Consider the following 26500-nt stretch of genomic DNA (forward strand, 5'->3'; position numbering starts at 1 on the left):
CAGCAGGAAGACAACAGCTTGTTATAACGCATTCACAAACTTCAGGAAAGCAATGCACCCAAATCTTCCTTCCTTGAATTTACTTCATTTCTTCCGTTACAAAGATAAAGGCAAGGATCAGATGGGGAGCAAAACTGCTTGCAGAAGAAAGCTAAAGAGAAACTTCATTCAATTTAATAACTTCCACTGAATGGGGAATGTGTATCAGTGACTCAAAGAACTTACAAAGGAGTTTACAAATACAATAGGCACATGGATCAATGTATTCTAATTCAAGCAAGATATTTGTTAATTGGGAAATTATCTGAAAATTAGCTTTCTGAAACTTTTCTACCATCAGTTCCTTCTGCAAAAGAATAAAACCTTCTGCAGATAAAGCTTATTTAGTGCTTTCTCTCATAATGGCCTTGGAAATTACTGCTTCATAAACAGTCTCCCAGACACATTACATGGCATTTATTGAATGAACTTATGTCACCCAGGAAAACAGAAGGCTTGGGGTTCTGGCATTACGGATGCAGTATAATTGGCATATGCACTTCAACTACCAAGGATACAATTTCAGTGCCATTTAGGTCATGATCTTGCAGGATTTCCCTCTGCCATTATGGGATGAGCTTTCTTGTCAGAAACGTTTTGCAGGGCTATGAAGTTTTCATCATAACAACAGCTCTTTAGGTTTTGAATTAATTGATTAACTATTATTTCTAAACCTTGGCTTGTTAAAGTACTGATGACTCAGAAGAGCTGAAAGCTGATTAAATGTGACCATTTGTAGTATTCAGATAGGGACTCAGATATATCTATTTAAATAGTCTATTAGTCTATATAGAAGCTTTTTTTTTTTTGTAACATCTGCTTTCATCAACTTCTCCAGTTAAACTTTTAGTTATTTCTGTGATGGTAACATTTAGAAGCTGGAACTCCCCTGCACTGCTCTAGAAGGTAGTGTTTCACCTGCAAGTGACGAATGACATCAATAAATGCCACTTCCCATCTTGGTCTCAAAACTTATAAATTCACCTAAAAACAACAAACTCCCTCGTCTTGTTGAACTAAGGCTTAGGTTCTTATGCAAAGGCTGTTATATCCAGGTCTCTAAGTCTAGGTGAGCCAGTGCTTCATGAGTTCTGTTATTTTCTAAATACACAGTACAGATTTCTTGTCAGCTCATCTAATTCTTGCATATAGCTGGTTCAGTAAGTGGAGACCTAAGAAAATTGTATCTCTTAAATGAATTAGCTTAAATAAACAACTAGAAAATTATTTTCTTATTTTTTATAACTTCCATGGTTTAGGTAACTATAACACTCTTTATTGCCATTTAAGCATTATACTTTACTCCAGAGAAATTGGTGCAGTTTTTGTCACTGATAGTGTAGTGTATCTTGTAGTTAAATGGCCATACGTATATTGTTTTAGTTAGGCAATGTATTGATAGGGCTACTGAAGTGAAGTAACAGCATTTGTATACTGAGTTTTTAAAACCTGTTTTCAGGTATGCCCCTCATTGTCAGTAAGCCAGGATCTAGAGTGGAAACTTGGTGTGCTATCAGCATATTATTCACACTTGTCAGCTGAAAAAGGGCCATTCAGATGTTGAACTGAACACAATCGGTTTTGCACTGAATTTGATGAATTATTTAGTGTCCCAAAGAACACACATACACCTAATAACCTGGCACATGTGCTCTTATTTCCTGGCAGTAACAGGGTAGGAATACCTATTGCCAGGAAATGACTGACTTGCCATTCCACTTAGATTCTGCAAATCCTTATCAAGATAGTATGTCCAAAGTCATGCTTGTTTTTGACCCCCTGTTGCTAATTTCTATGCATTTGTTTCTAAAGCTTCCTAATTCTTACCAGCTGGCAGGTATAAATCCCATCCCAGTAATGAGCTAGTTATTTCTGTGTACAGAGCACTGATTGAGATAGTCCTCACAAATACCTACACACACAACTTGTGACCTGAGCCTGCTGCAATTACCTACAGGCTTCACAAAATCTAGTTGAAAAGATGAAGCCAAAAGTAAGAGATTCCACTGGGGAATATATGTGCTTACAAATTGTCATGTTCATACAAAGAAACCCCATTTACACGTAAGAATACAGTACTCTGAAAAGACACCGCACGTCCCTTGCAAGTCCGATAACACACATTTAGTGCGCAGTCCTGCTCACCTGTCATTTTGAAGACAGGTATGCAAATGCCTTCTACCCCTCTAGGATGCAAGTACACGACACACTGAGCCCTGAAGTGTCCCTGTTCTGTTCACAGTGTGTCTCTAGTCTGTCTTCTGCTTTAGTGCAGTCAATTTAAGGAGAAGGGGAAGGACAGAAAAAGCTTTCTGCCCTTCCCAGCAAAGTGAGGATCTTTGGTGTGAACTCCAAAGAGCTGTGACTCTTGTTTTGTTGCTGTCTGAAATCTGAGCTACTTTCTTTAGCTGAATAAGAAGCATTGCACTGAAAACTAGAGAAGCACAAATCCCATTACATAGCACCTGGAGGCTGGGCTTCATGTTACAGAGGTAACATGCTCCTCTGCTTGTTCAGAGAAGCTGAGGAGTGCATAGAGGGGGAGGGAAAGGATCAGTGAGCATTGTAAAAGAGTCTCTGTGAAGATGAAAGTCTGAACAACCATTTCCCTCAGGAAGCAAAAGATGAAATATTCTATACTACTTGCTAATTAAAAATTCAAACTGTTGCCATATGAAAGAGAGGCCTATTTTTATCTTTAAACCTGACATCTTAAGGACTTAGTGCTAAACATACTGTTCAGTGTTTCTCCCTCTTGGAAAATCCCAATGTTTTTCCTGGTCAAGACTCTTCTAAGGAGTAGAGGCCAGGGGTGGGTGTACCCTACCCATCAAAACCTAGGCAGGCCGCTGGCAGCTTGCAAAGAAAGCCACAACACACCTTTAGAGCCCTCGTCCTCCAACAGTCATGGTGGATAGATTTGGCAACAGGCTGCAACTTATCCTCCAATGTCTACTGAAGGGGTCAAGAGCATTCTCCACAGGGAACATAGTGAGAGCTTCAGCATGCTTCACATTGGGGAATCAGAGACAAGCCAGAGCTGAAACGCAGCTACCACAGGAAATGAATTCAAATTAAACACTGCAAACAAAACAGTGGGGAAGACTGAGCTGTCAGTCTGCCTTTAGTGGCAGAAAATCCTGTGGCTGGGACTTAAGTCCAGTGATCTATTACACAGTTCCTACCTATTAATTACTTCTGAGTTTACTAGAAGGACAGTATCACCTCTCAGTGATGAATGAGAAGCAAAGAACAAATAGGACTATATTAAGTACTAGTAAGAATTTTCTCCTTCAAATAGATTTGTATCTGTTGCATGCAACACTGCAGTTCAGAAGGTAAGCAATATGTCTCACCAACAACATACCACAAGACTCATTACAAAGTAAATTAACAGGCAACCCAACAGCATCTGATTATGTTTACTAGAGATGGCTGCCCCTGTTGAAAGCCCAGCACTGACAGCAACTGGATTGTATTAGTAACGTACTTAAGTGCAAAAAGAAGACAGATATTAGAGACTTCTCACCACCATTGGGAAAATAAGGAAATTCCACAACCATCAAGCTAGCAGAGTACTTGTCTGAGATCTGACAGTAGAGGAAGAAAGCCTGTCTGAAACTGAAGTAGTGCTGTGGTGGAAAGAAACACTAGAGAGAACTTGCTAATTCTAAAGTGAAAAAAAAGTTAAGCTACATTTGCAGCTTAGGTTGTAACTCTGGAGGCAATTATTTTATTTCAAGAATCATAGAATGGTTAAGGTTGGAAGGGACCTTAAAGATCATCAGGCTCCAGTCCCCCTGCTATGAGCAGGGACACCTCATATTAGAACAGGCTGCACAAGCCTTATCCAACCTGACCTTAAACACCTCCAGGGAGGGGGCTTCTACAACCTCCCTCGGCAACCTATTCCAGCATCTTACCTCCCTCATGATAAAGAATTTCTTCCTGATGTCTTACCTAAATCTCCCCTCTTCTTTCAGTTTAAAAACATTATCCCTTGTCCTACCATGAGGCATCTGTTACCATTCAGTTGATTAAGAATCAGGAAATCTGCCCTAGGACAGCAACTCTTGGTCTCGGGCCATCACAAGCTTATCGTTCTTGTTCACTACACGTTACACTGGCTCTCAAAAGAATGATGCAAGAATTGTAAGATTCAGGCCTTTTCCTCACAGTATTCAAGTGTCCAGGACATTCAAGAAACTGCTTCACATTCCAGAGCTGTAACCCTAGTCTTTAGGCACAAAAGAACAGACCGTAACCAGGACAAAAGTAATTAATGTTGAAGGCTAAGCTTTCTCTAATTCACGTAGGACAAACTAAGACCTGCTTACTTTTGAAGGCTAATTCCAGTTGATCTAGGATCTGAACTGGTAGCAAAATTCCCAAAGTTTGTTCCACCTCACTTTGGGCTACTGCTCTATTTACTCAGGCTCCCTATAAAGACAGTGGCAAAGATTACCTTCAGAGGTGGTAGAGGTTGCAGGAGAGCTGGGTCATCTTCACAAGATGCCAGGGACCAGTGTCTTTAAAGCAGCACATGCCACTTTGATACTCACCTTCCTGAGCTGACCTGTTCCTCAGTGGCTTTAAGTAAGTGGGGTGAAGGGGTTCATGGAGGTATGACCTCAGGTCATACAGTAAGACATATGGCATGAGGCATGACACAGTTACTGCAGCTGTAAAGAACCACAAATCTATCTCAATTTTTCTTAGCAGCTGCTTCCTGCTGTAGGAGCTGCTAAACTAGCTGAACCTACAAGTTTCTAGATTATCACAGCCATGCAATTCTCTTTTAGTATGGGGAATTGCACATTGGTGTTCTCCTTGCAGTAAACTTCAGGTATTTCTTAGAAGAGAATGCTGTGTGTCATTTCATGGTTCTGCAGCCACTGTGCACCTTCCTGGGTCTGAAGCACAATCTCCTCTTACATCAGCCCATGCATAGCCCAACTACATAGGTACACATATGCTTTGGAGAACAGTCCACTGGCTGCTATAGATACAAGGATTTCCAGTGATGCAAAAGCCAAGTGTTTTTTACTACACTTATTACCTACCTATTAGCACGAAGCAATTAAATGGAACCTTTCACTTCAAGTAAAACACTCACATAGAAAAGACTGTGCAAACATGAAATCATCCTGGATTAATTTTTTCTTTTAAAGTTACTTTATGTGATATATAAGATTTTAAGATCTTCAAAAATTGTGCCTCCTCCCAGTTTATTTTCTGTCTTATCTGCCAAACATGCATAGCAGAGCACAGTAAAAAATATAAAAATCAGAAAGTCATCTATGCACAGTTTTCCTCCTGGCAGAAGAAAACAGAATAGAGAACAAATGCACTACATGTGATTAGTCAACCACATCAAGTCACCTTTTGTAAGATGCTGAAATATTATGGTTATGGGAACAGAGCTAAGATCTGTATTGACTAGGATTGCTACAGATCACTAAGATCTTTAAGGAGCTTTTTATGGCAAGATAAGAGGAGACAGTATAAGGAGAAAGAGGTGCCGCATCAAAGGCACTTGTAACCCCTTCATGATGCCTGGCCTCTTAGAGCTTCTTGCTACTAACTACTGTTCTTTTCTCAGAAGCAACTTGTTCTCACGCCAACCATTTCTCCCTCTGTTTGTTCTTCTATGTCTGCAGAAGGAAGAAGGAAAAAAGTGGGCTTGCTGAGGACAACATGCTATCCATACATTGTCTTCAGTGAAAGACAAGATCAGCAGCTGTTAAGATGAAAATACCTATGGAAATTCTTTTCGAAGCTCCTCCTTCCCTAATAGTGATCATCCAAATGTAGCTCTTCACTCTGTCTTCCAAGCTGGCTCCTTGTAAGTGACTTTACTTCTTCAGTAAAATGTGCTAAGATATTCCACTGCCCAATCCTTGGTAATCTTACACATTGCCTTAGTACAACAGAGGGAGAGTAAGCTGTTGTTGAGATAACTGGCTTCCATTAGCAACCATGTGATTGGCAGGACGATAAAGTCTTTTCCCTTGCAGGTCAGCTGCTTTTTAAGAAGAGGGCAATCCTGCTGATCCATCTTTTAGCTACAGTCTCTCACTGAGTCCCAAATCTCCTGCCTTTTAGCTTTGATACGGTTCAAGCTTTCCCCCTTGTATCAGCCCCTACCTGTCATCAGCTCCTCTGTACCAAACAGCCAATATCAGGAGTTTGACCTCAGGGCACAGTCTGGGTGGGCAGGTAAAACCTGACCACTGGACCTACTTCCTTATCTTTCATATCCTGCAATTCATGAAGAAGTATCAGATTCGAACTAAAAAACAGAAGCATGACCTTTTATAAGAACTTTCTGAACAAGGCTCTATTGCCTTTCTAAGTATTCTTGAAAAGAACTGTCATCTACCCTATTAAGATAGAAATGGATCACAAATAAGGCAGAGAGGGAAAACATTGCAAATCCTTACTAAATGGTGAATGTTTTTAATGTGTGCTTGCAATATCTTTTGATGAGACAACAAAAATATGGTAAAAAACAAAACAAATATGCTAGAACTATTCTACATCTACAGGTTCCAACTACAACCCAACAAAGGGGGTTGCCCAGACTTTTGCTGTTTATAAAGTATCTGAAATTGATTAGATTCCTATGTCATACAGAGCATTCTCTATAATGAGTTACCTGCATTTAGAGAATTCTACATGTAAGCTGGTTACATAAACTGAGAGGTATCATAAGCAACATAATTGCTATTTATGCAACATGCTCAACATACAAAAATATTATTTATTTCCTATAGCAGGTATGTACACACCCTGCCCTCCTGCATAACTGCAAATCATGTTTTTCCTGGAAACAAACATAGGCTCTGCAAGGATTTATACTACTTAGGTGGATGACAGAAATGGTGCCAAAATCTCTCAACATCTTTTCCCTTCATCTAAACCAATTTAGTACAAATTGGAAGATATTTAGTCACTTCTAACATTAATAATAAAAGGAGAATAAAAAGAATCCAAAAGCGGAAGGCTGCTAGTCAAGACAAGACTTGTGGTATTTGAAGTCTGGCAGAGCACATCTTCACATACTGAATCCTGGAACTCTTAATGTGCACGTACCACATGAACAAATCTTATGGCCACAATCCTACATGCTCACCTCGTCCATGGCTGTCCCATTGTAGATACTGTTCATTGTTATATTACTATGAGAATGTAACAGACAACTCTACCTTTTAACTTGTTCATTTAAAAATATGCTTTAATGAAGTCCTTTGTAAGTATTAGAAGAAACTGGAATACTTTTGGCTCAGGAATTTTCCCTTCTGAAATATCTTCTGAGAAACCTACTAAACTATTAAAAGCAAAAATATTCTTACCATATAGGTAGTTTTCATCTGGAATTATTTCTATATTTCTCTTTTCTGATGACTTTGACAGGCTCATAATGGTGCTGAAAAAGACCGTCAGCATCTGCAGAAAACTTAAAACCTTCCGTGTGCAGATAATGATTCATTTCACTATTTACATGACACTTATACTCACAATTTTGTGAAATAATAAACCCTTTCTAAAAGCTTACTTCAAGTATGAAAAGTTTATCAAAATTAATTGCTATGGGTGGATACAGTGTCTGAATTTACAGAGAACAGGGAACTGAAATAACTATATGAAATTAAGATAAGTAGATTTTAGTCTGGAAAAACCTTCTTTTTGCCAAGAACTGTGGAAAAGGGCTTCCAACATCAGGCATTTAAAACTAAATTTTATATAGAATAAAGATCAGCCAGTTGGAATAAAGCTGCTTTCTAATAGTTTTAAGAGAATTCTACGCAACAAATCAAGGAAAGGAAATGCTAAAGAATACCATGCCCAATTCTGCTCTCCAGGGAGTAGTTTTGTAGGCAGGAGCAATTGCTCAGAATTGAATCAGGCTAGGACACACCAAGGTAACATGTACGCTCTTGCAAAAAGGCGTCACAGGATGTTTACAAAATTGTTAGGATCAAAATTTCATCCTATATCCATGTCACAGTACCACCAGTAGCACAGTGCCCCCTAACACCACACTGGAGAAACAGTTTTATGCTAAATTACAGGGAATAATGCCACTAATAACACTTCAAATAACCGCTTTTCAAAACTAATTACATGGGAATGCTAAAACATGAAAGGTTCTTGAATTTAATAACTTCAGCGCTGGTCAAAAGGGGAAATTAGTAGGATAAAAAACAACAACTAGTGTCTTACTTGTCTGAGGTCGATGAAAGCTAGCTGCAGGGTGTCTCCCTGGAATCCTGGCACAGGCTCAGAACTAGCAAACACTGCAAGAAAAGGTCAAAAATATTACAGATGCAGATATTTTAATTTTATTTTTTTTTAATTTAACAGAAAATCAAGCTCTTTGCATTATAAATTAGCATCAAAATTAAACAAGTTTGGCAGAAATAGATCACAACTGCCGCTGATTAAAAGCAAACATACCAACAAATAACCTTCTCATAATTTTTTCAGCTCCAATAATTCCCAAGAATAACACTTTCAGGAGTATCATTACGTATTTTGCTTAAAATTCTAAACCAGTAGTAATGTCCCACAGAAGCCAACATCTTTTTTTTGGCCTGAGGTGAACAATTACTGAAGAATTTCAAAATCATATCAATTCCATGGCTGTCAACATATTTTCCAACATCTGCTTTTGTTACAGCATCCGCTCTATAAAAACTCTACCTCTAGCCAAACAGCAATAAAAGACAAACACAAAGGTGGGAGTTAGTTTCATGTGTAGAGGAGAAGTGGAAAGATCTATGTGCCAATGTCAGAGCAGACCCAAAATGCCTGTTCATGCCTTTTAGCCAGTTTATCATTAAAGAACTTCTGCTCTTCTTGAACCCAAAAACAGATTGACAAAATTGGTAGGCAAAACTATGCCAAGCACTTTTTAAAAAATTGTAACACTTAAGTGTAATGAAAAGGTCAGCTTTCTTTTTCAATTACAAAATCATCAATAATTCTCAAACTTATAAGTAAATATCTTTTCTGTTGTTCTTATCCCAATCACATTTGTAACAAAGACACTTGCAGAAACTCCCACTGCCCCACATTCCCATTCAATTTAGACATCTTACTTCAAAAGAGTTTAGGAGAGCACAGTTAGAGTTTTTAACAAAACTAAGTGGATACTAGTGGAATGATTTTAGAGAGGTGTTATCTGAGGCAGGAAAAGGCATGTTTTTTTCCAAGTTTTAGACATAGGTCATTCAATAGTAGAGGAAACAACACATGAATCCAAAACATTTCCAAATGCAGTGCTCAACTCTAGTGCCCCATGAACTCATAGTGATGTTTAAAAATAATGTGAAGTCCTTTAAAATACTTTTAAAATTGCTAGCTAGAAAATGTGGATCATGAAGTGAAAGTAACACACAGAAAAACTGAACTAACATGATGGTAAAATAATGGCTTCAGTCATTTACTTCTGAAGGTATAGTTTCAATTTAAAGCAGTCTAATGAATTTGGATATTCACAAGTCTAAAAGTGGTTATGTGGAACTCAATGTAAATGCAAATAATAAAGATTCTTACTTAAGAAGTACAAGAAGCTACAAAGACCACCTCAGAATATCTAAGAAGAGCTCAGTAATAGATTAATATAATATCAGAGCAGCAGCTTTGTCAGCAGAATTTATTACTTGTATTACAGCAGTGCAAAAATTTTTATGGACAGTCATGTAATAGGAGAATGAATTAAACTGGAATATTACTTGATTCTTTATCAATTAAAGGAATAAAAAACAGCAATCAAATGCCCTAGAGAGTACTCTAATGTCACAAACAAGTAAGTATTGGTAACAGCAAATGCTCACTGGTTACTATACTCAAGTCTGAATTTTAAATTGCTTGTTTTCCTGCTTTGTAAGTAATGCCAGCTCTATGAGAGTTTTCAGGGAGTTCCAATCTACTACAAAGATGCATTTTAAATAAAGGGAAGACAAAAAATAGTAGAAAAAGCGTATCCTAAACCCAGCATTTAATAATTTGCCTAATAATAGTCCTTAAAAGCAGCAAAGAGAAAAGAGTCTGTAAAACCACCAACCTGCAGAAAAATAAAAGATCTCCAGGCCGCAAGTATTTAATGGCCACTGGGATCACCCTTTCTTCAGGGATAGACAGGGCCATGATGCTGGCCCTTCTGATGAGCCAAATCTGGTGTTTAAAATGGGAACACCATCCTGTATGAGGGAATTCTCAGTAATGCCCCATAACATACAGTTAAAACAGATACATGGGTTGTGAGCTATGGCAGCACACTAAGGAAGATAAGCTGGATGATCAGAAGGGGTCTTTTCTACATCCCCAAAGCAAGGAAGGATAACCTATTATCTTGAAAGATAAGGCCCATCTGTATCCGATTCTGTATATCTTTTCATTTGTCCACAGTACAATGAGACCAGCTTCCTCCACTAGAATCCAAGCTCCTCCAGCCACTCCACAATGGTAGCATTGGGAGAGGGAAGCTCTACAGAAAAGAAATGGTTACAGAACTGAAAAGTGTATATAACTGAAAAGTGTGGCCTGCAGCAGAATTTTCAGTTAGCTATTAGCACTACACTAGGAGATACCTTTATACAGCAGGATTCTTCTGTTTGCCACAGGGCAAGTATTTGCATCTTTTCTGCAGATCATTAGTCTAATATAGCTTGGAATTTATCTTAATACATTAAATAAACCAGTATGATTTAATTTATTCTTACATTTGGGGCATTTCTGACAGGTGACTACAGCAGAATTTGTTTCATTATTACAATTTCAATAGTTTAAAGGGCAAAAAGATAATCTGCTTATGGTCATGGCCAGAGAATTCCCTCCCCTACCCTCAGTTTTTAAGTTTAGCTAACAGTTTTACAAAGCTAATTAAACATTTTCTACTGCACAGCATGTTGGGAAGATATAAGAACAGGATTAACATTCTTAATGTCTTCATCCTAGAGTGTCCTTTTCCAGATAGTAATGAAATATTGTCATATATACATATTTTAAAATATTTACCCCTTACATTCATTCTAGGCTTAAAGAGGATTTGGAGAGGTAAGGGGTTGGTTAATCGGTTGTTTTAGCATGTGTAAGAGCATTTAGGAATTTTATAATATAAGAGCGTGAAAATGCAGAGATCACCATTAAACTGTCACACCCAGGGGCAAATATCTAGCTGCTTGGCAGTTTGAATCAGAAACTTAAATGTTTTCATTATATTAAGCTGAATGTATGCATTACGAGAATCTGGTATTCACAAGATTTTTTTTAAAACCTTCTACACTTTGCTGATACTGTCTAGATCTTTTTTGCATACACAGAACAGGATCTTTGGCACAACATTTGTCTTCAATATGTACAGTCTTAATGTAATTCCTAGAACAGCCAGTTCGGGAATTTACAAGGGATAGTATCTGATGAAAAAGTATGTAATAATATAAAAACAGTCTGGGAGGTAACACATAGACAAGAGTGGTAAATTTAAATATTGTAAAGATAACTTTGGTCCATTTTCTTTTGAGTACTTTATCTTTTAATTACATTTTGTATATGGGATAAATGTGAATTGATGTATATATGTGCCAATGGATGTCTTAAGAAACAGGCTGTGTCTGCTGAAACAGAATTTAAGACATCTGTAACTGTAAATTTTACTGAATTTCTAAGCACTTCTGGATTTATTAACAGGTCTCTTAATTTTATTTTCTCAAAACCTCACCTTTTAGCCAACATCTGTGTGTGCATCTCTGTTGGTCTGACAGATTTGCTGCTCAATGGCAGAAATTAAAAATCAGAGACCAGACTTTGGACAAAAAGCTAAATAAGGACAGTCTTACTTAAGCCTCACAGCACTGATTCAAAGGCAGGACAGCAAAGCTACAAATATATTTTTTGAGGAAGGGCGGAGAATCAGGTGACTACCTCAGCAGCCCTCAGCCACTTTGCAGCCCTGTTGGATGCTCCAGCTGTTCAAACATGCCTGGAGGGGAGCCTCACTGAGGGGGCTGCCAGCTGGCCAGGCAGCAGCCTCCAGCCCTGCCCCCAGCATTAGCCTCCAGCCCTGCCCACAGCATCAGCGAGCTCTTGCTGCTTCCCCACACCCTAATGCTGCCATATGTGACCACCAGATGAAGGATGGTCCCATGCGAGCTATGTTAACCTGACTTCCCAGATGGGAGAGGAAGCAGGTAGACTGAGGGGCCTCCAGAAGAGAATCTTGTGCCATTTCAAGGAAAAACAGGATTTGGGTTCCTCAGCTTCTGGCATGCCCACTTGGAGAACACTTCTGTCTGTGCAACAGAGAGCACCTGAACCAAGGTCTCTCTTGCTCTTGGATACCACAGCTCTCAACCACAGTGGGTGAATAAGGAGGGACTGGCAAGAAGCTCAACCCAGAGCTGGCTAGGAAGGTATACTGCATTCTCCTTTGTGCTAATTCTCCACTAACCCATGCTCGTTTATAGGCAGGACCCAAAACCTTTTAATCCTGGCACAGATTCATGCTCAGTTGAAGAAGAATGCCTACCCAACCACACCTTCTGCCTATTAAACCTGTCTCAGAATTCAGCTAGTTAAAGCACAAAAAAATTATTGGTAACTCTTCCAACAATCAGAATTTTTGATAGTTCTAATTCCTTAATGAAATGCTGATGTAAGGTGTCTAGATCTGGATGGTGTACCTGAAAATCTCACATTCTATTATATACATCTTGCTTCTCAGAGTGAGATACAGCAATCCAAATTTGAATTTCATCTTCAAGAAAAGGCAAAATGCCTCTCCAACCAGTTTCCCTCCTCAGGCACTAAAATGCAATGTTCAAGCAAAAAAATTCTTTCTTGGATTATATTAAATGTGACCTAGTACTGAATCTTGTTGTCAGAATCCAAATCACCCTAGTGAAAGATCACCATTGAGAAAGAATAGTGTGAAATACAGAGGTAAAACACTGCTCTAAGTTATAAAATATGTAGGGAGAATGGATAAATACTTCAGTTAGAATATAACAAACTGAAGTAAAACTGAAGCTTTTGGAAAATTTAGAAGGAAAACAAAAAAACTTACTAGAAGCAGAGCAAGAAGGCCATAACTTTAAAACATATAAATAAATCATCAGAGAAGACCACCTCATACTATTACTATTCTAAAGCAAAAATAGCAGATACTTCCAGACTTTCTGCTCTGCTTTTTAAAGTTAGGTACTTTGCATAGAAATGCAGTGCAGGATAATGAAATTCCAGAGTTCACCACAAGATCACCTCCTTCCCTTCCACCTTCCTTTTTTAGAAGTCCACTTATTGTTCCACCTATTTGCTGTGATTAAGAACCTCAACACTCACTGACTTTAACAGATTGCTGCTCATGAACAGATTGTTGGGTTGCTGGTTGCACTGTTGATTGTTTTTAAATGCAAAAGAAAAATCTGACAAGCACTCACATTTTCCTGCTGTTATTTAGATCTCCTCCGGTTCATATTAGAAAATAATAAAAATGCAATGTTAAAGATCAGAATAAATTTCTAGAATATTGCCAAGACATTTTAAAAATGCATCTTCAGATATTCATGAATTTTTACATCTCACATAACCTTCAGTTCAAAAAGCATATGACCATGCTGCACTGTGTCTAAATAAAATGTCAAACCCATGTATGCAATACAGTAGAAAACTACTCAGTAGTTGTGAGTTATTCGCACACTCTAAGCACTCATTCAAATGTCACTGTCATACCCATTAATCCCAAAGTGTCAAAGAATAAAGCTGGGGGAGGGTGATGAGCAAGAACATAAATCACAGGCATCACAGTGAGACCTGGAATGTGCTTGCGACAGACCTTATGAATGAAACCACAACAGCAAAGCAGTCTGAGCAAAATCTTGTGTCAATCCCTTATTCCACAAATTGTAAGGTGTCATTTTTTGCAGCATACTATTCTGACAAGCTTCTACAATTATATGCAAACTACTCAAATGGTTTCTGTGCAAATTATTTTTTTTTCCTAACGCACTTGAGAAGTTTTGCACAAATGAAAAATTCAAGTTTATTCTATTTGCATCTGTACAGCCCACACTAGAAGTTACGCAATGGTGGAAAGAATGTATTTCTCAGTATTTCTGGTTACTAGCTGAAACTTTCTCATTTTGGCCCAATATTTCCCATGTCTTGTTCATGACATATGCCCAGTGTGAACAGCTACATACATAAAACATGCTATATTAAGGTTATATTTAATCTTAAAATAATGAAATGTTATAATGTTAGACTAAACAAAACTCTACTATGATCTCTTCACTGATGGAAGCTTCCATTCTGTAGCAATCAAAGATGGTAGAAAGAGTGGTAGTAGAAATGAGGATGATATACAACTGGGCAAAAGCTGAGAAGAAAAAAGTCTGGAAACAAGCTCTTACTTTGCTGTGAACATACCTGTTCATGCAGTGAAAGTCACCTGCAAGGCACGCACTTTATCTCCTCTACTGCTAGAAATCCCCAAGTCCCCAAGTAGTGAAGTACTGTGTTGTTCACATTTTAAATACTAGGAACAGTAATATGGTAGTGGACAAGTTTTCTTTCATGTTACACTGTTTGTTCAGAAGGCAGACGACCATATAGTGGGTGCAGCAATTCAGCTTGTCTAGATTAATGATCATGGTGACAGTATTATTAATACTATGGAATCTCTGTGTTTACAACTGGGATGTTTTTTACACCCACAAAACTACACAAACGCACATCCACATACTCCTACTCACCTAAAAAGAACACTATTAAATTTTCAACATCAAGCTTTTTAAAAGTAAAAGAATGAAATCATCATCTGTTTGGCCAACTTGTGCAATCATGAGACAAACCTTAATGTCATGATCACAAACACCTTTTCAGTTGAACCCTGGTAATCTCGTCAGTTCATTCCACGCAATGAAAGGCCTTAAGGCTGGATAATAAAGGACTGTCAGAAAGATGCCTACTTGCTCTACCTGTTACAGACTTTAGCTGGAATGTAACAACGTGGAAGGTAAGACAAGTGTATGGTTAAAATGTCAAAAAATGCCTCTTAACTCTGTTCCTGGGCTCTCACAAGAACCCTTTGTGATGCTAACAACACTGCCTGAAATCAAATTTTCTGTTTCCCATAGGTGGCTGCTAATTGAGTATTCAAGTTTTTTCCCATGTGAAAACCAAAAGCCTCAGGATATGACTTTCAGAACGACCTCATTTTACAGCATTCAGCAAAATCATTGAGATGTGTTTCAAAGACATAAGAGGAAAGATATTCTGAAAAAAACAGAGCATAAAATAAAAAAATACACATTGAAAAAAAACTAGTGTGCCTTTTTTTACTGCATCTCAGTCATCAAGTCTAAAACCAGACCTAAAACCTATTCATAATCTAGCCATGTTATGGAACTAACTTCCCTCATACTGATTAACAGCTCACCCTCAGCAAAACATGAGGAAATTAATCCTGCCTTCAGTTCTGGATTGAACCAGTTTTGTAAAATAATTCTGATGCCATATTTTGAACAGTGAGACTAAAACCACATCTTATGTTTACTAAATGATTGCTACTATTCTGCACAGTGACTATGGTAACAATAATTCTAGGAGGGAGGAAACCCCATGTAACAGTATATTTAAAATTTGCATCATAATAAATTAACTGAAGTGGGAAAATTGAAATTTCACAAATATTTTACCTTTTTTTGTCATCAACTATAAGAGTATTATATTTATGTAGTTTTGCACAATTTGGTACTAGACTATAGTCTTTTTAATGGTTATTGCAGTTATCATTCAACTGGGATAACAACAGGTGTATCTTTCAATTGGATCCTTGACATAAAAAAAATAAAGTTTCATAAAATTATTTCCCAGACATGTTAACATACTTACTCCTAAGTACTTATACAAGAAGCTGTACTGTAATAACTTCTTTGTTTAAAAGACAAAGAGTTAGTAGATTATGGAAAAAATATCACTATATGGCTTAAAGGAAACATTTTTTTGATAATGTTAAGACAGATATATAAATAGGAATACTGGAACATCTACTTACATTCACATTGTATCACATCTAAATTAAACTGCTGAATTGCTCCCATGCTTATTTGTTTTAATTCAGTGTCCAGTAGCATCTGCATTAGGGATGTTGAAAGATGCTGGCAGGCTGACATGCAAGCTGTCTGGGCAACTTTTCCCTAGTAGAAAGAGCAATAGGTTTTAAGATAGAAACAAATGATATGTCACTAAATAAATGCTTATCTGATTTGATTTTAATACACATCTAAAATCTTAAAAGATGCAGGACTTAGATTAGGAGAAAGATCACACTTGCTGTTATTTCTCTGACTCACTAGCTTTGTTTCTATTAAATCAATTGGAGAACTAAATTAAACATATGCTAAATCAATTATTGATATTTCTTCCAAAAATCCAATGGTCTTCACAAATACAAGGACATTTCCAAAATAATAACAATATAAGTTAATGAAGCATATGAACAGCTTTGCAATTTTATTTAATTCTTTTTACCCAAAAAGAATGAAAGCAAGAATGTAATGGAAATCAACATGCTGCATATTTTTAACAATAGTTAAAATCCCCAGACTTTGTGTAAACCAAAACCAATGCCTTCAGTTGGGGCACTTAGCATAACAGCTTGTGCTAATGATTGGCACTTTAATTGCTTGAATTCCGCCTCAAAGCTTGTTGCTAAATTATTGAAAATAGTCACGCTTCTCCATCATCTTTTCAGGTACTTAATAAGTCAGTGCTGACCATAATCAAATACTTAGAAAACGAAATGTAGCCCTCTGCTGTACAAAACAGAAATAATTTTCCAACCACAGCCTAGTTAGTAACATTCCTCCTTACTATATGCATGCCATTGAGACAAATAATTTTCCAAACGAGACCAAAACACGAAGCATAAAATGAGATATTAATTTGACAAATTATTAAAAATGTAGTACAGAAAAAAAAGAAAGATATGGAAATTCTGCCTTAGAACAAAGAAAACCCATTAAGACCAGACACTTGATGAAATGGCACCATTCTATTCATAGCACTGCAATCTTTTAGAGCAGAGCAATTCTGGCTTTCAAATGCTATTATATGAATCTCTGTAGTTTAACATGGCACTTAAAATATGCTTTTCAACTGACATCTGTATTAGAATATATATTGAATCAAAGGTAATTATTAACACACTCACAAGAAAGAAATAATAATTCCATAATACACCTACTGGAGCACACACCACTACAGTTGTACTTATATCCATCAGTAAAGTGGTGTCACCTGTTCTCTACAGCAGTCAGTTTTCTGCGGTCAGGTTGATCAGTTCACCATTGACTCACAGAAACACAAGTAAGCAATGAAAAATGGTAAGGACAGACAGCAGTTTGCTCTTCCAAAAAAACTGGAAAGTTCTGCTCCTGTATCTGAAGAGGCAGATCTCGTCCTTAATAAGACAACTTACTCATAGAATTGAATTTTCACATACACATATAACAGAAAGCAAACACGGCCCTAAATATTTTGTACTTTAAAAATTAATTCTTTAAAATGTCATTAAAATGTAGACAATACAATGGAAAGCATTCCCTCTTCTCACATGTCACACTGAAACATTACATGGCTTTTGCTAATGCCTCTTCAGTATTCAGACACCTTGAACTGTTAGGAGCTTTATATCTAAAATTAAATGTCAGTTTCTTAATTGAAAAACTCAGAAAAGCAAATAACATTTTTGACCAAAATAAATGAACTGACAACAAGGAATGTAAGAAACAATGCAAGAACAGCATGCTTAAGTCTCCCAAACCCAATGTTAATTACACTGGGAGACATGCAGCTCTATTCCCCAAGCAGAATAATATCAATATGAATGGGGAAAAAAAGAGGAAAAAAAAAAAGGGGGAGAGAAAAGAAGAAAAAAAGGAGGTGAGAAGGGGAATCAATGGGCCACAGTTCATTTAATTACAGTGTAGTTTGGAACACTTAATGGAAATGTTATTTTGATTTAATGGAACAATAAGTGCATCTCTGTTTAATGTACTGCTCCATCAAATCAGCTCCACGTCCTATTTATGCTGCCACTGTCGTGTAATAAAAGCTATACCAGATTAATATGTTGTCAGGAAAAATTTTAACATCCAATTTATTTTATATGCAAACAATGTATATTCCTCCATTATTTTAAATAAAAGACAGAATTTTATATTTCTCACAAACACCTGTAGCAAGTTGTTAAAATCTGGCAAATATTAATAGTACTGGAGCACAAGGTAATGGTTACAATACAGAAATGACATGGTAAAAGCCACTTGGACTTTAAGTAAGTATCAATACATGTATACTTAATGCTTATTTTAAACTTTCATAAAATAGAAGCATCCTAACATTTAAACTATTTCCAACTATGTAACTTGAACTACAGGCTTATTGTTCACATGACATATCAACAAATAACAGAATTTTACTGTACCGTTTATACTTACTCAATAAATCACTCGATTTTCTTAAATCTAGAAAAAAATGAAGCTATGTGTATCAATCAAAATGCTGAATTTTAAGTGAGAGAAATGTGAACTTTACTGTTATCCTCTTAAAAATTCAGCACTTCCCAGTTCAAAATACATTTGGTATACAACATTCAGAAAATGAATTCAAATTTGTGTTTGAAGAAGGAGATCTAGTTAAAACTCTCTCTACAAATTTCCACCATCCACCAATCAATAAATTCGTTGACATTTTTTTCATAATGCATTTTGAAGAGGAAATTTAAGGATTAATGAACAGAACAATAACACGTTTCTTTTCCAGAATTAAACAAATCTCAGTTAGCTTGAAAACATTCCTAATGTTTATTATTTGTCAGTTTGGATTTTTTTAATGACTATTATTATTTTTTAATGGGGGGATGGCCTGGTTACTGTATGTAGCAATTAAATAACTATGTTTAATACCATGCAGAGATTCAGCAGGCTTCTCACATTCGCTCCATTTGCCTCACATTTGGAGACACCGCTATTATCTCTGCTCTGCGATGCTAATTGCTGCTGTCCACAAAACCTATTCTTGCACTCAACCAATGGAGAGTTTACAAAACAAGGACCCTATTCTATAAGCAAAAACACCTGCTAACAGTGTTAAAGGCAACTGGTTTTTCACTCAGCCTTCACATTTTGCTGAAATACAAGTTTGTAAAAAGAGAAAACCCTTAGACAAACTTCTTGTATTTCAAAGGAGCTTGTAAAGAGAATCTGCTGACTTATTAAATCCTTTTTTATAGGACCCCAAAGCTTTTCTCCCAAGAACAATTGCAGTAAAGAGACATTTGGCTCCTAGGAAATTCCCAAAGGGTCAGCCATATGCATCCTTCCATGGCACCTTCGCAGTACTGCTTTCTAAGACCCATGCTAGCTGCCTCAAAAGCAGCTTTCATCATTCACTATGGTGTCAGTCAATATGATTTATGGACTGCATTCAACAAAGTCAAAGCATATAGAATGAGAAATATGACTACAATCTGCTAATTTGTTTTGTATTGAGCTACTTAGGAGTCAAAGACCTGATGTCAGGCTGAGACCAGCAACACAATTAACCAGCCAGTGACAGATTCATCCATCCTCCCTGCCAAGCTGTGCCAATCAAAGACAGCATGAAGCAGCATTTGGATAAATCAGTAAGATAAACCCATTTTCTAAGTAGCCTGTGGAGGCTGTTGATTGACAGTTTTTCAATATAGTTCCAGAAAACCACCACCCCTTCACCCTCACTGCAATCTGTGAAATTAGGCTTTTGCTGCCAATCACACAAACAATAAAATAACACAAAATGCCATCCTCAGCATAAAAGAAAATAACAAAACGTATCTGTTAAATCTACGAAGTTAAGCTGAAGAATTAATTTATCAAAATGAATTGACAATGAAAAAATTCTGAAAATGCAAAGAAATTAAACATGCAGATTTTATCTAACTCATGGTATTATTTAACAGTGGGACTACAATCCAACTTTTGAACTACCTACAAAAAACAACTATATTAACAAACACTAATAGAATTTTTAAGACTCAGTATTACTTTTAGTCTCTACCCCAAATTATACTGAAAATATTAAAAAACAACTACTTGAAAGTAATTTGTAGCTGTTACTTTTCAATTGCCTTTTTTTTTTTTTCCAAAGAGTTGTTCAATACTAACTAACGGAAAACATACCTAGAATAACACTTAGATTAAAAACACATAGGTTCACCCCTCTGTAATTTCAAATTAACTTAGTAGCTTGATAGTTCAGCATGACACTTAGTATTCAAATAATAGAAATGGTAATTGGAATGAATCACCATCGGCACTGAGTCCAGCCCACTCCCTGGAGCAGGACTACTGAAAAAAATAATAAAAAAATAGTTCAGACTCGTTGCCCTTTTTTCTGGCTGAGCCTTCAAACAAACCAGAGATGGGAATCCCACAGCCTCTCTGGGTAACCTCTTCCAACACTACACTACTCTATTCATGCAAACTTTTCCCTAACATCAGAGCTTCATGTCCCAAGCTTCTGCCTTGGACCACAGCCACACGTGAATTTGTCAGTCCAACCAAGAGCAGAGAGTTCAGCTCCATCATGTTTGTATCTGTCCTTCAAGAGGCTGTAGGCTGCCACCAGGTTTCTCCCCAGCCTTCTCTTCAACAGGCTAATTCACCTCCCCAAACTTCAATTTGTAATTCACGTGCTCTAGGCCCCTAACAACTTGGTAGCCCACTGCTAGATCCTTTCTTGAGATCCACAGTGCTATTATTCAGCCAATTGCTTTCCAGACTGTAGCAATTAATGGGGTTATTCCCACACTGTGCACTCTAAGTGCCTCACACATTTGTTCACTTAAATAGTGAATGACACAGATTCAACCACATTAGAGTTATTGGAGAAAATTAGTAAAAGTCCAGAAATTCAGGGTTCAGAAGCCACTTAACAGAATACTAATTTCAACACTTTCACTATCATGGAAATGCTTATGTCAAATCAAAAGAAGACCATATGCAAAAAACTATGACCTGAAAATAATCAGGGATTGGAAGATGTCTTAAATGCAACCCACCACCTTCTTAAAAAAAAGAAATAATAAAAAAAAGAGCGTATACATTCACTTGATGTCAAATAGAAGTAGCAGAGAAATGATGGAACTTTCACTGTTTCTTTATTCTGTCACTTGACCCTTATTCTGTATGCATGTCTCATAGCTGCATTTTGATATCTGACCTCTCTTCCAAAAGGCCTTCTAGTCTTCTCTAAATTATCTCATTTGGGATGGAAGGCACATCCCACCAACCTTCTGCAAGGTTTTTAGGGCTTCTGCTATCCCACTGCCCAGTGTTAGCCCTTAACCTGATTTCTGCATGCAACCACACAAGGTACCCAGCAAATAATCAGCAAAACAGAAGAGTCATTTTATTAAATGATTAAAAATGGAAGCAATAAGCCTGCAGGCAGTTCATAGTTTTTCAGTTCACATGCGTTTTCTTCATCTTGCATCTACTTACCGACATAGCTGCATGGTCATTGTTGTTATTCTGAGAAGGAAACCAGTAAGGCAATCAAAACAAAAAAAAATTAAGATGTACTGTCAACATCCAAAAAAAAAAAAAAAAAAAGGAAAAAAAAGGAATAAAAAATTGGTAGCAAAAAAGGTAAGAAAAAGCTTTGAAAAAGAACAACTACAGCTACACAATTCCTTAATTTTCTTTTAAAACCTGTGAACATATATAGTACTTTGTTGAGGCATAACAAAGTTATAATTTAAATAATACTAATTCGGTACTGAAATGTTTTTCTGTAATAAGGATTTGTATGCCAAAATATCAATGTAGCAAACACCCAATGAGGAAGCATCTGTATATCAATAGTCTTTTAAAAAAGTTTTCATTATAACAGATAATATACTCCAATACAGTTAGCTTAAAAAATAAATGCCATGTTTACCATCTTGGCTTACAGAGAGTACCTGTACGTCATTAACATACTTCATTCAAGCCATACTTAGAATGGCTTAGGACATATAAATGTAACATGACCCATTAATAATTTTTAACATAAATCTAATCATAATATAACTGAAGGGTGGAATAAAGCTATTTTCTACTCAAAACTGCTTAAGTACAGTACACAAACACAGAGGAGAAAACTAAGATGTAAGACTTAAGAGGGAAAAAAAAAAGACTTCAAGATGCAAGACATTTCCACTGGTTCAGTGGAGATATCAGACCCAAACTTAGTTGTGCTATTAAGTAAGCAGGTTCAGTAAAACTGAGATCATGGTTTACCCTATTTAGATCTGTAATGTTCCAGTAAAAGTAATACAAAATGCATAAAACAGATATGAAACATAAGATCTATTTTTACAAGTTATGTCTACACTGGTACAGAAATACTTCAGTATAGCCCCACGTGGAAGCACAAAAGTAGACACATCCCTGTGCATTTACACAGCTTACACAAACAGAAAAAATAAAACAAGACTAACAACAGGAACCCAATGACCGCAACAAAAACATGTTAAAGAACAGATCATAACACTTCTACAGAGAGACCAGAGTTTCAAACTCTATCAAAGACTAAGTCAGTGACCCCTGAATGAGACAACGGAGAACTAATGTGGCCAACTAGTGCCCCTGGCCCTTGCACAATGCTCTCTAACATAACTGAATATGCCAAGGTAGGAAGAGATTCCTCTATTTGTCCTGCTCTTTTCCTTACTAAAATTAGGGCCAGTGGCAAAGACTTTTGCTCTTTGATTTCTCATTACAGAAAAGGTTCTGAGAAACCTTTTGAGCAGTGGAACGTTTCTGTCAGCCATACAAAAATTATTATGGAAATTACACTGTGACATTAATGGAATAATCCATTAATGAAAATTAATACTAAAACTATTCCAAATCTTAACTATGGCATACGAGAAATAGCTTAGTTTAGTGCTCTAAAGCATTTATTGTTTTAAAGACTTACAGAATCTAGTTCTGGACTTATCTTTTAAAATGCTTTTACTATAAATGTTTTCTTAATTAAAAAAAATTACTATTAAAATCTAACCAAAATCACCATAATGAAACCATATACACATTTTCCTATAACCTCTGCAGCTCATGCACAACATCATTCATAGAACTATGTTTCTACAATTGTCCAGGCCAGAATAGGAAGTGACACACAAGATAAGTAAAAAATTACAAGAACCATCTTGCCAGACCCAACTAGTTGTCCATACAGTTCTACATCCTGTTACCTGATCAGTTTGAAATTACAGAATAACCTCTTCATAAGAACTAGCTTTCTCCAAAGGTTGATTTGGACCCCCCGACATGTATTTGTTTCTTTCACACTTTCCAAGTCCTAATGCCACAGCTGCTTCTTTCCATCTCTCTTAACAAATGGCTTTGTTCTGTCTGTGGCTCATTTCTGAACAGCTAGATCTCAACGTACACTCATGACAGATTTCTGTACATCCTACTCAAGAAGTTGCACAGCTCTTAACTGCTGTATGCGTTGGTTGACAAACAGCTCCATTTGTTCAGCCTGTGCATTAAGTCACAAGTAATTTAACTAACTTGCTGTTCATTATCAAAAACCACAAAACTGATATGGCATGGAAGCACATGCCTCACATGTCACATTCACATCAATATTAATGACACATTTTGAGTGGATTATGTGTTTAGCCATTAAAAAAAATAATAAAAAAAAAAAAAAAAGAGGCTGAAGAATCACAGCTTCTTCATACGTGATGTGGAAGAACAAATAAGCCCACTGTGCTGTGCACATAAAGAAATTATCTTTTTCTTCAGGTCTGAGCCTCAAAACATTCTAAGCAGTGGCATAGGTTGCCCAGCCAAGTCATGGATGCCCTATTCCCAGAAGCGTTCAAGGCCAGGCTGGATGGAGCTTGGAGCAACCTGTTTCAGTGGGAGGTGTAGGCGTCCCTGCCCATGGCAGGGGGTTGGAAGCAGATGATCTTTAAGGTCTGTTTCAAGCCAAACCATTCTATGATTCTATGATTGCATATAGGTAAAAGCACGCAGACATTAGTGTGACAGTAGCAACCAAGGATAAGCCAATGAAAAGCAGATGTAACTTGAAAGACTTACTCAAGTTACTACAGACACATTATCCTAGAAACTATTATGATGATAAATCAAACGAATAATCTTTTTTTGTCTTAAAGAGGAAATCGGACAACAGAATGTAACACTTAGTACATAAAACAGGCTAACAGAATTCTTCCAGGACAAAATAACAGGATATATTTGAATATGAACAAGGATTCATTGCAGTGAAGCTCAGTTCATTAGAATAAAACTATTTTTTATGACCAAAGCTATCTAGCTAAAATAAACCTAGAGAATCCAAGACCTTCATAATCTTATGCACACATGCAGGATTTGCTTGTACATTGCTTGTACACAGAACCAATATGGTTAGTTAAAAATGGCATCTGATGCTCTAGAAAACTGTATGAGCTTACACTATTTTTAAATTACTAACAATATTACTAATGGATTTGGAAGTATTTTCTAAGTATTACCATCGATAAGCTTCATCATCATACTGAAACACATATGAAAGTATATCTATATTGAAAAAAAAACAAAAAACATCTGCCATTATGTACACAAATTAAAAAAATCACATCTATCTTCAAAATTTTAGTATTTTAAAACAAAACAATGTTCCAGTAGATTGAAATGAAACTTAATTTTGAAGACTTACAGGTAAATGCGTAAAAACTTGAAATGTGCTTCTTAAAAAGTTAATAAGGTCCATTAAATATCCACTGGCTCTTCCATCCGATTCAGACATTGTCCAATCATAGTCAGCAATCTGAATAAATTCATCTATTTTTTGGTTAAGTTTTGTGTATATTTCTCCTTCTGCAGCATGCCTTGCATCCTGCAAATAAATCGTGTGCACTTGTTATAATTTAAAAAAATTATTAGAATGCAGATAAAATTACGTTCATCAACGAAACAGAAGTATTGTGTTTTTCTTAGATTCAAAAATATTTTATTTAAATCAGAATTTCAATTTCTGCCTTGCAGTAAATCTGAGGCTGTCGGTTTCAAAACATTCCCTTCGTGTATACTGTAAGAGTGTTTATAACAGAATATGCCTACAGAGTAAAATAATTTCTCACAGCCAAATGAAAGTTAGTTGAATGTGGAAACAAAGCAATTGCTTTACTCTCTTCACAACAATAATCTTTATTACATTTCAGCCTTACAAATTGTGTAGATGGCTGTGACTATAAAAGCCTCAATTAAGATCAAGTGTATTTTTGAAGTATCTAATTAACAATGAAACCTCAGTTTGAACAACCTATAATAAAAGAACTTGCAAATATATCTGCTTAGGTTTAGTGTGATTGCTTGGGTGTTTTGTTTATGGGCTTTTTTGTTTGAAAATTAAGTAATTTATAGAGTGGTTGTATCATCTTTCCCAATTAAGATGATTTATTGCCAATGACAAGAGTAGTCCTCCATTTCTTGCTTCTGGAAATCTGTTTTTGGCTACCTTTTATGTTGCTTTGGCTATCTGGTTACAACTGGAGCAGTGTGCTGCCAGCAATTTAAGTAAGGATTGTTGCTTCTGTTTCCAGAACAGACGAGAAATCAAATTTCAAACCCAAAAGTTACTTCTGAGAAGCAGCATTGCAAATCCTATGCATGAGCCAAGAGTGAGTTAGCACTATTCAGATGTGGGAAAATTCCTAGAGCCAGGCAAATTAACTCCATCTCTTCTTTTAACATGGTGACAAAACTGCATCAAAACCTTTTGAAAGTTCAACAGATTTTCCCCCATTATAAAAATGGACAAATAATGTTATTTTGTTAAATTGCTTTTCTCTCAGAGAATGTCCTGAAGCCCTGCACAGGATTTGATGCTGTGTTTCTGATTCTCAAACAGCCATTACACAGTTTAATGTGGCTATAAATACTGAAAGCTACACAATTTTTTAATATGATAAACTGAAACAAGTTTTGGTTTGTTTTGTTTTTCTTTTAATTTCCACACAAGTGCAACAATGCTTGGGAAGTTTGAAGATCATCTTAAAAGAAGATCTACAAAAATAAAATTAGAAAAACAGCCCTCTAAAATTGTAGCCAAGAAATACACCTAGGGACTTCTGTTAAAAAATACAGTGCAAACATACTTATCCGATCATCTCATGGAATGTAAATGTGATCAATGCTGCTAATAAGAGGAGCTGTTTGGCCACTCAGAAAGAATGGAGATGACACGATTTGCCACCAGGAGATGAAATTAACATCAGTAGAACATACCAAACTCTGTGAGGGTCCAGCTGGGGAACTGCAAGCAGCTTTTCATTAAAAGAGAGGGGGCAAAAAGGGATTAACGAGAAAAGAATTTTCTACTGTAAGTGGGGAACACTGTGCTA

General features: G+C 36.6%; 1 protein-coding gene across 1 annotated transcript in view; it reads right to left on the reverse strand.

Moving 5' to 3' along the window:
* EXOC6 (exocyst complex component 6) overlaps positions 1 to 26500 on the reverse strand; it is a 92786-nt gene that overhangs the window by 17716 nt on the left and 48570 nt on the right. Inside the window, exons 18-20 of the mRNA XM_010000119.1 lie at positions 24814 to 24993; positions 16103 to 16244; positions 8266 to 8339 (exon numbers count right to left, since the gene is read on the reverse strand). Coding sequence (XP_009998421.1) covers positions 8266 to 8339; positions 16103 to 16244; positions 24814 to 24993 — 396 coding nt within the window. The remainder of the gene's footprint in view (positions 1 to 8265; positions 8340 to 16102; positions 16245 to 24813; positions 24994 to 26500) is intronic.

The sequence above is a fragment of the Chaetura pelagica genome, unplaced genomic scaffold, assembly GCF_000747805.2.
Source record: "Chaetura pelagica isolate M959 unplaced genomic scaffold, ChaPel_1.0 scaffold436, whole genome shotgun sequence".
NCBI lineage: Eukaryota > Metazoa > Chordata > Aves > Apodiformes > Apodidae > Chaetura > Chaetura pelagica.